The sequence below is a fragment of the Aptenodytes patagonicus genome, chromosome 2 (genome assembly GCF_965638725.1).
Source record: "Aptenodytes patagonicus chromosome 2, bAptPat1.pri.cur, whole genome shotgun sequence".
NCBI classification, from domain to species: Eukaryota; Metazoa; Chordata; class Aves; order Sphenisciformes; family Spheniscidae; genus Aptenodytes; species Aptenodytes patagonicus.
In genome coordinates, this window is record NC_134950.1 from 144,507,786 (window position 1) to 144,520,212 (window position 12,427).

The 12,427-nt window shown below is 37.8% G+C and overlaps 1 protein-coding gene across 3 annotated transcripts in view; it reads right to left on the reverse strand.

Annotated features, from left to right (window-relative positions):
* CASD1 (CAS1 domain sialic acid O acetyltransferase 1) overlaps positions 1-12,427 on the reverse strand; it is a 38,381-nt gene that overhangs the window by 3,249 nt on the left and 22,705 nt on the right. For all 3 annotated transcript variants that reach the window (XM_076331484.1, XM_076331485.1, XM_076331486.1), the window contains exons 8-17: positions 12,020-12,234; positions 10,713-11,138; positions 10,206-10,295; positions 9,495-9,614; positions 5,960-6,116; positions 4,348-4,427; positions 3,378-3,479; positions 1,900-2,040; positions 1,278-1,355; positions 218-310 (exon numbers count right to left, since the gene is read on the reverse strand). In XM_076331484.1, coding sequence (XP_076187599.1) covers positions 218-310; positions 1,278-1,355; positions 1,900-2,040; positions 3,378-3,479; positions 4,348-4,427; positions 5,960-6,116; positions 9,495-9,614; positions 10,206-10,295; positions 10,713-11,138; positions 12,020-12,234 — 1,502 coding nt within the window. The remainder of the gene's footprint in view (positions 1-217; positions 311-1,277; positions 1,356-1,899; positions 2,041-3,377; positions 3,480-4,347; positions 4,428-5,959; positions 6,117-9,494; positions 9,615-10,205; positions 10,296-10,712; positions 11,139-12,019; positions 12,235-12,427) is intronic.

Genomic DNA, 12,427 nt, shown 5'->3' on the forward strand with positions numbered 1-12,427 from the left:
ATAAGAAATAAGTTTGCTACTGTGAGACTGCTATTTCACCTATGATTTTTAAGTGTAGATGGAAGCTACAATGCTAAAAGAGGTCAAACACAACGGCATGGTATTAAATAAGCCAATAAATGTTTTCACTATTTATGTGTTATACCACAATTTAGATAACAAAACCACCTCACATTGCTAAGTTTCAAATCACTGTACTTCTGACCATTCTGCTTACCTCTAGAGAAATTTTGCCAAACCAGGCAAAGAACGAGCTATACACAGACCGGACATATCCAGGAATGTTCCTGATGAGGATGAAAGCTAAAATCTTTAACAAAAAAAAACCAAAGTGACTGTGGATGACAAGCAGATTACACACACACACACACACACAAGGTTTATTCATTTTCACTGTCTAAATTGAAGTGCATCATGCCTTAAATTTTCTTTAAAATCTAATAAATACATAAACCAAACAAAAATCCATGCAGTTTATACTTAACAAAGTAGGTCTTGAAATTGCAAATCTCTTACACACGTTCTTATAGCATAGCAAGTCACATTTACATCTTCAGTAGTATCATGGCCTTGATGTTGATAGATATTACTATACACTTACTAGGCACGGTCACAAAACATGTTATACCATGCCAACCTAAAATGAAGGTGGCCACAAATCTGAGTTAACCCTCCATTTTTAAAGAGAAGGTGTCAAGATGGACAAATTAATATTAAAAAATTAAGTCACACATGCTGCCCCTCAAGAGAGCGGGACAAACTATTAAAAAAATGGAAACAGAGAGGGAAGAGAATCAGACAGCTGGGGTATAGTGGGGCAGGGGACACAGTAAGAGGAAAACCTAAATTTAAGAAAACCACAAGCATGCCCCTGTGGCCCACCTCTTCTCTGCCTAACAGTGACCACAGGGTCCCATAGGTTGCTTCCTACACTAATACCTCCCAAACACTCATGCTTCCCTACAGCTTTCATCTCTTCCACTGCTATGCAATTAGTCAAAAGTTGGGTTTGGACTTACAACAGTGCGTATGAAATCTACACTAAGGACCGTCAAGGTTAATCAAAAGCATAATTACAGTACGCGATTTCAGTGCTTAAAGGCAATGAAAAATAGCGAGCAGTGTAGTTAAACCCTTTTTCACTTTCAGACATGAGAATGAAGCTCAATATCTGACATTCCATGCTAAAGCAAAAATACAGTTAAAAACAATTTTTAAAAAAGCCCAAACAAGAACAGACTAGATTCTGTCACTGTAAGGAAAAGAACTATAATTACCTGCACCACAGAAACAGAAGGATGTAGTTCATTGCACTCTGTCTTGTTTTTACAGCTACTAGCCCAAATAGAGTAGGTCTGAAAGATATAAAAATCAGTCTGTGTAGCAATTACATGTAACATTTGAAAATGAAACAAGAGGTAAGCTATTTTGAAGTGCTTCAGCAGTAGTTGGTTCACTAAGATGTGGGACAGTAACAGAGAAAACTACATTGTGCTTAGTTTTGTGTTTCTCTCAAATTCTTCTTTGCAACTGATGAATACCATACTTATTCATACCCTAAGATACAGCCATACTGCTGACAATTTTTTCATCACAAATAGACAAGCAATCAAGAGTGGGGATAAGAGCTGCATTATCTACCATATTATTTTTATGATCCAATTTTCTTGTAACCTTTGCAATGAACTGAAAGAGTGATGATGTTTTCATCTACAGTTGACTGCAAGGAAAAATATTTTAGTGAGTAGATAGGTATGGCTGTGCACAAAACCACAGCTGAAATATCTCCAGATCAAGACTTGATTTTTTAAATCAACATATTTTCTAAACAAGAACCTCAGAAAACTTATTCTTCAGAGATTTACAAACCTGATTATACTAGTTATACTAGGTACGTACCAAAAAGGATACAACTGAAATAAATAATAAAACATTTGAAACTCTGTTGGAGAAAAGAGGATCTCCCTTTCCTTCTGATATCATCTGATGTTTCTGCAATGCCAGATAAATAAAAGCGAACAGCATCCCATGGAAAACCACCTGTAAAAGACAAACAGAATGCAATGACTATTTCATGGCTTTTACAAGTACTTCAGGTACAAACTCTTAACAGAAATGCTACAGGATAAACTATTTGTAATACCAAAGCTTAGGTGTCAAAAGGTCCTTTCCCGGATTTAATGATGCAAACAAAAATAGGCTTTCTACACTAGGTTGTCATAAGCTGCATTTTTAACTCATCTCAAAAACTACAAATAAAGTACTCTTACTAATGCTTCACAGAGCATTAAAGACACCACAAGGACATTTCAAGAAGCTTTCAAGTACCTACTATCCCCCCTGCAATCTATGCCAGCATTGAAAAGGGCTTTCTCTGGGGAAAAACCATGAGTCTCTGGCCTTCTTCCAAGTTGGCAGGTGAAAACATTCAAGAAGCACTACAAGTGCTTCCCTCTGTCACAGACACAACTCTTCCAACAGCGTGTTTTATGATCTTACGCCAAGTTCTCATTAGCTAGCAACACGATGCTTTTTCAGGCTCGTGCGGTGCTTGTCTTCTGTATTTATTTTGGGACTTCCTCTTTAGCAGCATCACAGAATACACACTGTCCACAAGCAGCAAAACCCCAAGTCTGAAATGTCGCAACTGTGTGCGTGCTGCTGATGGGAGCAGCCCAGAACGTGACAACTGCGTGCTCCGCAAATTTCAGTTACTGAAGACTGCCAGAGGGAGAAGCGTGCAAGCGATCCCATTAAGGATAAGGTTAGCAGATAAATGCTCCTGTCTTAGAAACTCCACTTACCTTGCCAAGAAGGCAAAAAAAAGACCAGTATCTCCTTGTTCTATTCCCCCACATTGTAGGGTCAGTAACTGGAAAGAAAGCACTTTCCCCACTGGAAAACGATTGAAAAATATGCGCAAGAATAGTCTGGTTTGGGCATCAAGACCCTGATGTTAAAAGTGTTTGAAAGGTTACCTTAAAAGAAATATATCCTTAATTGATACAACTTTCAAAAAATATTATTAAGAAAGCCACCACAATAATTTGCCTTGTATTTCAACAGCCTGAAATGCTACAGGTGTTAAATTTTTGCAGTAAAATTTTTGAGAAAAGACAAATCTCGGTCCCTTTATGACTTTATTTTTTAAAAGCAAACTAAGCAGGATCCAGCAGGAAATAAATCAACATCCATCTTTTAAGCAAGGCTTTGACAGACATTTGCAGAAGTAAGGTGGATGCAGCTTAGTCTTCTATTAAAAAATCCACTGGAACAAACTCCTGCTTTCTCTGGAGGAAAGGAAAACAACCCTCCCTCCCTCCACATTAAAAAATACACTTAAAAGACCAGTATAAATTTATGCAAATGTTACATACGTAGCGATCCAACTTCCACCTAAACCACCATTCATAGACATTCCCATTCAGTTCAAAACACTTGGACAGTGGCCAAAAAGAAAATATCTTCTCAAATGCGCCCTGTAAAAAATAAACATGGCAAAAGCATTAACACTGAGGTCAGTCATATTTACTAGATTTAAATCAATATGCTGTCTTTTAATATTATCACATCCCTATTTCAATAGCTATGCGGTGTTACCAAAATAACAGGCTTCCTTAGAAGGCACTCCCCCCACAAAAGAAAAACAAACAACCAAAAATACTTCTTCAGATGAGGGTTTTGGTTTGGCTTCCCGTAAAGGTATTGGCACATCTTCCATTTTGTACTGCAGGCTTAAAGGGAGAGATCCACTGACATGTTGGGATAACGAATGCATACTCTACAGAAGACTACAGTTCAACAAGCTTAAAACCAATGAGGGATTAAAACAACACCCCCCCCCCCCCATAAAATCCTAGAGTGACAAACTCTGCCCTTATTTCTGTCAGCTATACTTACAGCATGCAGTAAGTCGCTAATTTACCATGAGAACCAGTCTTTTGATAAGGTATCAAAGCCAACACCAGGTCTCTAAGAGACACAGATCTTCACCTCACCATATCACCATATGGCGTAAGTATCACCGTACGCTAACAAAACCCAGTAACTTCAAGCACATTAAAAAACCCCACCCCAAAACCAAAGCATAGACCTTTGTATTTATTACATTTGCAGCAGCATACTGAAAACATGTCAAGCATTATAAACAAATGAGTAAGATACAGAATTGTGTTTTTTCCAGCATCCACACCAATTCAAGTATGAAAAGAAACTGAAAGGTTCCATTTTTTTTCTTCAGTATTTACGATACAGGAGCAAATATACAAGTTATGAGGACATTAAAAAGTAGAGATAGGTAATATGCTCTTAGGTGGTTAAGGATAAAAATAGACAAAATTTACAAACCTGAGAATATGACAGAAAATATATACATGTCAGTAAGCAAATCAGTTTCAGCAGTAAACCAAAGTGCCATAAGCAGTTCCCTGAGGAAGACATAAATTAATCAGTATACAGTCATCAATTTTTCAATAGCAAAACCCAGGACACATTAAATAATAATTCCCAACTATTTAGTGTAGCTATGCTTAGTAATAGATACATTCATAAATAAACGTTCAAACATTACCAGCAATATTTTATCACTATCTACTTTTACATACTAAATTTTACTTCAAGCAATTAAAATAAACATTCACAGCAATTAACAACCTATTAATCCTAAATTGAGCCTCATGTCTAAAACAGGGACAACATACATACAGAAAGAAGAGAATTTAGGTGTTCAGACAGAAACAATATTTTAAAGCCTCTGCTTTCCCAAACACTTTGCACAGGCAGTCCTTATTCTAGGTGAAGGTAAAAAATAAAACAAAATGTCCAACAGCTTTTGTCATGTGAAATGAGTCGAGCGTATATTATTAAACTTTGAGGTACCAGTTGTACTCCAAAGCTCAACTGCAGGTCATTAAGGACAAGTATCTTGTTAAGACAAGCCTGAGAAACTGCTCTTCAAAGCTGTCAACTGATATTAAGCTCTACCCAAGCCACAACTTTGCAACGGAGATCATCTCCCTCTCTCGCCATATAAATTGGCAGCTGTAAACAGGGACATAAACAAGTGAAAGCTGTCACTGAAAGATTTTCTAGTTTCACAGTACACTATTGCTCTGAAGTACACAACCGTCACTTCTCTGTATCTGGAACAGAAGTGCCTTTGTAGAAAAAAAATAATATTGGAGCTATTTGCCTTCAAGATAGCTTGTAAAACTACTAATTATATTTTTGCAGCATTTGGTATATTTCATTGTCATATCTGCAGACTATAAAATTTGGATATTACTTCATCAATAGGGAAGGAGGATCGAAGACTCTTAAGGTTTTAGTTCTAATTTAGGTGAATTAAATAATAAGCATTTACACATGATGACAGCTCTTCAATGAACTGTAATGCATAAAATAAACTGGGATTTCACTTCTATTTTTATTTAAAGTATCTGTATCACAAGACACACTTCTGATAGTTCACTTAATCTAAGACACTACGATAACCAACCCCAAGTTCTTATTTGGCAGGATATGGCAGAATTGGTGCTCAAGATGGATAAGACATGTTGGCAATGCAGAATGGGAAAGTCTAAATGCTCACTGTTCATGCCGTACCCATTAGTACACTACAGCAACAATCTCAGCTAGCATAGATAGTGTAACCTATGTTTTTAGTTTGCATTCAGTAATATTACAACTCTTGATAAAACACATTTCTGATGGTCAAAACCCATTAAAAAGTATTCTAACATGACTGTAACCAGAGACAGACTTTAGTTATCAGCTGTTACATTTTTCAACTGACATATAATTCATCTATGACAATCCATATTTCTGTGAACAGCTGTTTAACATATTTTGACTATGTTAAAAGGAGACTGAGATGTACTGACAATACTGTTTTCTGTATGGTTATCATTTGTAGTAACATGCAAATGTTTCATAGCAGAAGGGAAAAAAAAAATCTTACCGTTTGCTTTCTTCTGGACTATCTGAGGCCATATAGCTAAGGTGGCATAAATGATCATAAACCAGACAGTGACTAATGGCACAAAGTAGTAGAACTGGTAAGGTCGGTCCATCACTATGCACAGTACCACGACCAAGAAATTGAGACGAAATAAAACCTGGAAGGAGTCAGAGGAGAGAAGACAGAGGATATATAAACTGGGAGGCAAAGCTAAGAGAGACAGGGGGCATGTTTCTTTAGCGCTATACGAAAATATCTATGTATTTTACTTCTCACATGCTGATTATATTTCAGTTGAAACACGGGTAAGTATCTCGGGATACATCAATAATGCAATATAAGACTGCAGGCTGATTATGTAGTACTGGACCTGTCCTACGCTGGCCTACTTGGGTAGAGATAGCAATGAAAATAGGGTAAAACAGAAGTGACTCTGGGCTGGGGACCGAGTATTCCTGTTGCTGGATGCTGTTAATGCCTCTCCACTTTCACTCCCATAGCACCTGGGCTAGCTCAGTTAAAGCTAGGGTAATGTCATTATCAGTGCTGCAGTTAGGCTGTAGTCATACGTTTAATAAGGATGATGACCTGAGTTACATGACAATATAACACTTAACAGCAATTAAAGATTTATTTTTATTTTTATTTTTTTAACTGCTACAGCACACACTGCAAAACTTGGGAGGGAAACCACAAAAAAAGGTATGCTCTCCAGTACCGTTATGGTGTGAAAATTCATTTTCTTTATTAACAAATGTAGGCTCCAATACACTGTCTTTGGAAAAGAAAACAACTCATAGAATCAATACAGCTGACCGGAAAGTATTTGTTTTCTCCCTATTTTGCATTTTGATCTGAAAACTCAAACCCATAAATGAAAAGGCTTTTGGACCAAGAAAACCACCAGTTTTTCAATAATAATAAAAAAAAACCCTGCATATTTGTTTTTCAAAGGAAGCAGATACATCTGATACGTTTGTGAAATTTTCATGTTTCTAAAGAAAAACAGTAGACGGGTATGGTATTTCTGACCATATTCCATATATCAAATGTTTAAACATACTGTTACACAGAACTAACTGTCTCAACAAAAAAAAAAAACCAACCCAACAAATTCTCAGTTGAAAATGAAAGAAAAAGTAATGTACAACATTTGGCGATACTTTGCTATGTCTTGAAAGTGGTAACAAATACTACAGCGATGCCTCTTGTTCATGTATTAGTAATCTACTTCGATGCGAAACAGTTGGATACTTAATAAAATAGCAACGTGAAGAGTTTCTTTAATGGATCCAAAAGATCACTCATCTGAAGGACAGAAAGATACCACAAGTGCTTTGGGACACTATTAATGGCCCCAATTAACCAACCAAAAGTTTTTCATTTCACCAACAAGTGAAGAAAAAATCCAAAATGCATACAAAAATTAAAAGCTTTCACAATTTAAGCAAGTGGAAATGACTTCAATTTAAATCGGAGACGAGACAACATTTGTTCCATCTACATAAAGACTTGCCACGCTGGGAGCAAGCAAACCAATGTGCTGAATAACTTGCTGAATAATTACCTTTATTCACAGAAGAGAACAAAAAAAGAAATTATGTGCACAACTGCCTCTTGGTTTCATCAAACATTTATCTACTTGTATAAAGAAAACTCTAATAGAAACATGCTAAAAATTAAAAAAAAACCCCAAACACACGGGGAAAATATCAACATGGAACAGACTGATGTTGTAAAAACAAGGCAAGAGAAGCAAAATGAAGTATTTCCAGTGGCTAATTTGGGAAAACCATCATTTTTTTGCCAACAGGGGAGAGCAGATGAGAACATTCACAGCACCTATCTATTCTCAATAGTAACTGGAGAAAGGCTGTACCAGAGGGCGATTCAGAACTATCCACGTAAACCTCTTACTCACCAGTGATTATAGAATAAATCTAGGAAGACTTAGCAAATAAATTTGTTGTCAATGATACCCCTCTTTACTGCCAGCCAGCCTGCCTGGATCATTACTTATATATTGCCATATATTGTAAATTGCTACTGCAATGAAAACTCCGTTGCTATATATTGGAAAATGTTTGTCTTGATATTTTAAAGGCTACATACTTATATTTTTTATATTGCAAGTATCATTTATATGCTATATAGAATCATAGAATCATTGAGGTTGGAAAAGACCTCTAAGATCATCAAGTCCAACCGTCAACCCAACACCACCATGCCCACTAAACCATGTCCCTAAGTGCCTCATCTACTCGTCTTTTAAATACCTCCAGGGATGGGGACTCCACCACTTCCCTGGGCAGCCTGGTCCAATGTTTAACCACTCTTTCAGTAAAGAAGTTTTTCCTTACATCCAATCTAAACCTCCCCTGCTGCAACTTGAGGCCATTTCCTCTTGTCCTATCGCTTGTTACTTGGGAGAAGAGACCGACACCCACCTCGCTACAACCTCCTTTCAGGGAGTTGTAGAGAGCGATGAGGTCTCCCCTCAGCCTCCTTTTCTCCAGGCTAAACAACCCCAGTTCCCTCAGCCGCTCCTCATCAGACTTGTTCTCCAGACCCCTCACCAGCCTCGTTGCCCTTCTCTGGACACGCTCCAGCACCTCAACGTCCTTCTTGTAGTGAGGGGCCCAAAACTGAACACAGGATTCGAGGTGCGGCCTCACCAGGGCCAAGTACAGGGGCACGATCACTTCCCTACTCCTGCTGGCCACACTATTGCTGATACAGGCCAGGATGCCATTGGCCTTCTTGGCCGCCTGGGCACACTGCCGGCTCATGTTCAGCCGGCTGTCGACCAACACCCCCAGGTCCTTCTCTGCTGGGCAGCTTTCCAGCCACTCTTCCCCAAGCCCGTAGCGCTGCATGGGGTTGTTGTGGCCGAAGTGCAGGACCCGGCACTTGGCCTTGTTGAACCTCACACACTTGGCCTCGGCCCATCGATCCAGCCTGTCCAGGTCCCTCTGCAGAGCCTTCCTACCCTCGAGCAGATCAACACTCCCGCCCAACTTGGTGTCATCTGCAAACTTACTGAGGGTGCACTCAATCCCCTCATCCAGATCATTGATAAAAATATTGAACAAGACCGGCCCCAGAACTGAGCCCTGGGGAACACCGCTCGTGACCGGCCGCCAACTGGATGTAACTCCATTCACCACGACTCTCTGGGCCCGGCCGTCCAGCCAGTTTTTGACCCAGCGCAGAGTACACCTGTCTAAGCCGTGAGCCGCCAGCTTCTCTAGGAGAATGCTGTGGGAGACGGTGTCAAAGGCCTTGCTGAAGTCCAGGTAGACCACATCCACAGCCTTTCCCTCATCCACTAGGCGGGAAACAAATACAATATGTTTGTATTAGATAAATATTACTGATTAAACAGGTCAGATTACATAGAAACAACAGCCATTTTGAATGTGCAAACCTTTGTTAAGTAATCTTGTATCACATTACTTAGGGAGTACAGATATATTATGGGTATTTTGTTATCTGAACAAATTTCTTTATAAAAACGGTAAGTAGATATTCTTACCTGACACACTCTGTATACACCAAAGTCCCCTTTTATCCAAAAATATGAGAAGTGTCCATAACCTGTTTGGAACAGATATGCAGCAACCAGAACTCGAATGTGCATGTACACAGGCAAAAACTGTTGAGAAAAATAAAGTACCTTTCATAAATGGCCACGTAAATGCTTTCGATTTTCCTTTCTTCCCCCCTATTTTACGTTTTTTCTGCATTGCAGTAAATCAGGTTTAACTAAGAAAAGAAACATTATGCTGCATTTCCCTGTTTCTTACTAAGCTCTTTTGTTGCCCTAACCTCTCTGATGTTAAAATGAGTTTCTGTTATTTATTGCTTTAAACTGTCCATATTCTGTAACCAGTTAAAAGAGAGTTAAGAAAGGATCTTTGAGGGCTTACCTTCAGCAGTTTCAAGTTCTGAACATAAAAATGAAGTGTTGCTAGCAATTAAAAATAAACTAACATAATATTCTACATGGAGGAAACAAGTATATTTTTTCATTAGCTAAGTAATGCATAAAATGCTCTTATCAATGAAATCTACACTTAGAGAGAAAAACTAATTCTGCTAATACCATTTTTAAAACTACAGGAACAATAGCATGAGTTATTCATGCTATTCAACTCTAATACGCATTTGCACTATCTTTCTTTTGAAGTAACACACCCAAATTGCATTCCCACTTAAAAAAAAATAGGAAATTCAAATCACTTACTGTGCTTGCTCCAGAGATATGATAAATCAAAATAACAAGTTGCATCCAGCCCTTCCATTCATCAGTCTGTTCTCTATTTAACACTTTAGTCTAATGCAAAACAAAACAAGAGTGTTGCTATTCCAAAAAGTACAACGAACATCTACAAAATGAGGAGAAAAAGTTCAAAACAATAAACCACTTTAAGGGTAAATAGGTCTCAACTGTAAAAGACTTCTGTCTAGTGGACACAGGTCTACCAGATTTTAACGTGCTCTACACTCTCTTGTATCTGAGCTATGCTCACTTCAAATTGGACTGAGTGACAATGGCTAAAAGCGCTCATAGCCATATGCTTTCAAAAAGCTTTTGCATCTAATTCCATGCAAATGTTATATTGCTTGTGAGTGCATTTTTGCAGATGAGTTACACTGACTTTGAAAATTTAGCTTTCAATATTTAGCAATTAGTTATTTACACTCAAATTGGAAAACAACGTTATAAGTAGGATGTCAATGTGATCATTACCTCTTTGGTATTTTCGGTATAAAATACCCCCAAAACCAAGATATAGACGATTGGTATGAAGAAAGATGAATGTGTATAAAATTTATTTTCCTTCATGAAAAGATTTGCTCTGTCACATAGATAAAAATAGGTCATGATTAGACCAAGTTTGCACAAGGAGTGTAAGAGCATCTCTAAAGTAGAAACATTAGGGGTGCTGATGGCAGGTTTCTTCTCCTCTCCACCTTCCAAATCAGTGCATGATTTGTTCTTCCGAAAATTATTCCGATGAATTAAATTGATAATTAAATATCCGATAATGGACAAAGTAAAGAAACAGAAAGCTAACTTCTGTATCAGAGTGAGAGGAGGCTGAGGCTGGCAGCAGGAGCCATCAATGGGCTTCATTATCTTATTGCAGTAGACATTCATAAGAATCATCGCGTTCTGTCAAAGAAACAGGCAGTTTTGTCAATTAATCTCTAATAAAAAAGTTAACATTTTCATCGTAAGAAATTTTCTTCTAGATCATGCATTGACATAAAACATATGCAATTCTCCCTTACCATTACACAGACAAAATTTCACAGTAACCCCATATACCTAGTTGCATTCAACAGTACAGTCAAAACATCTCTTCCAACCAGGAAACCTTTGAGCTTCTTGAGGTAAGCAAAAAGAGCTAATCCTAATCCTTACAGAAGGGTTCTCTCTACTGGCTATAAAAGGAGCTATACTGAGCTAAATGGACTATAAATGAAAAACAGCTCACAAACTTGGGTCCTAAAGGGGCACGGTAATTAAAGTCTCTAAAACATGACAAAGAGACTGAAACCTGTGGTTAAATGATATTTAGTTCATCCAGTACCTGAAAGCAACTGAAACCTGCAAAGGAGTTGGCACTCCATGCAACCACGAAGGTGTATATTGTGTGTTTTCTTACCCTTTTCATACTCCTTACTAAACAAAATTATATGGGCACATAGGGGAAAATTTAAGACTTATTTCTTAGCACTGCTTTACAAATCATTATCACTCTAACTCGTTCATACGGATGAAGGCACAAAATTTGCACTCAGAATCTAAAAGATCTAGCGGATTAACAGCTATTTTAAAATAGCTATGCATTAATGTGTTTGCTATTATGTTTTTTAAACATCCTATATAACTGACTGCCCTCCCACCCATTGAGATCTTCTGAAAAAAATTTTCTGAAGAATGTGCAGCTCCTCATTACATTCATATTGTCTGCCATTTCAGAACATTCACTTAAAATCTTGTTTTACTATTATTACTTTTTGATGTTGACCAGTGATAAAAACACTTACTGTATCTCTGCTTGATTCGGGGAGATGCAGGCCATCTGCAGACTTCATGATAGTTTCTTGTGCTATCAATTTTGATACACTGAACACTTTAACTTTAGCTTTGGAATTTCGGGAGCTGCTGTTCAGAATACGAACAGCTGCTTCATTATAAGCATCTATTTTCTCATTAGTGATCATCTTCCGACTTTCACTCAGCATATCTTCATAAACAGGGTCTGAATTTGAAAGGACAAAGAACAGGCACATTAATCTTCTACTTGACAAATACTTAGCTCAAGTTGTACAGGCTACTTTCATTTAGGTAGCCACAATTGTTTAATGGTACAGAAAAAATGTACAATGAGGAATGAGTGACTGTTACAGTAACTAGAGTAGTAACGAGAGTTGTTTATGATGAAATGTTCTTAT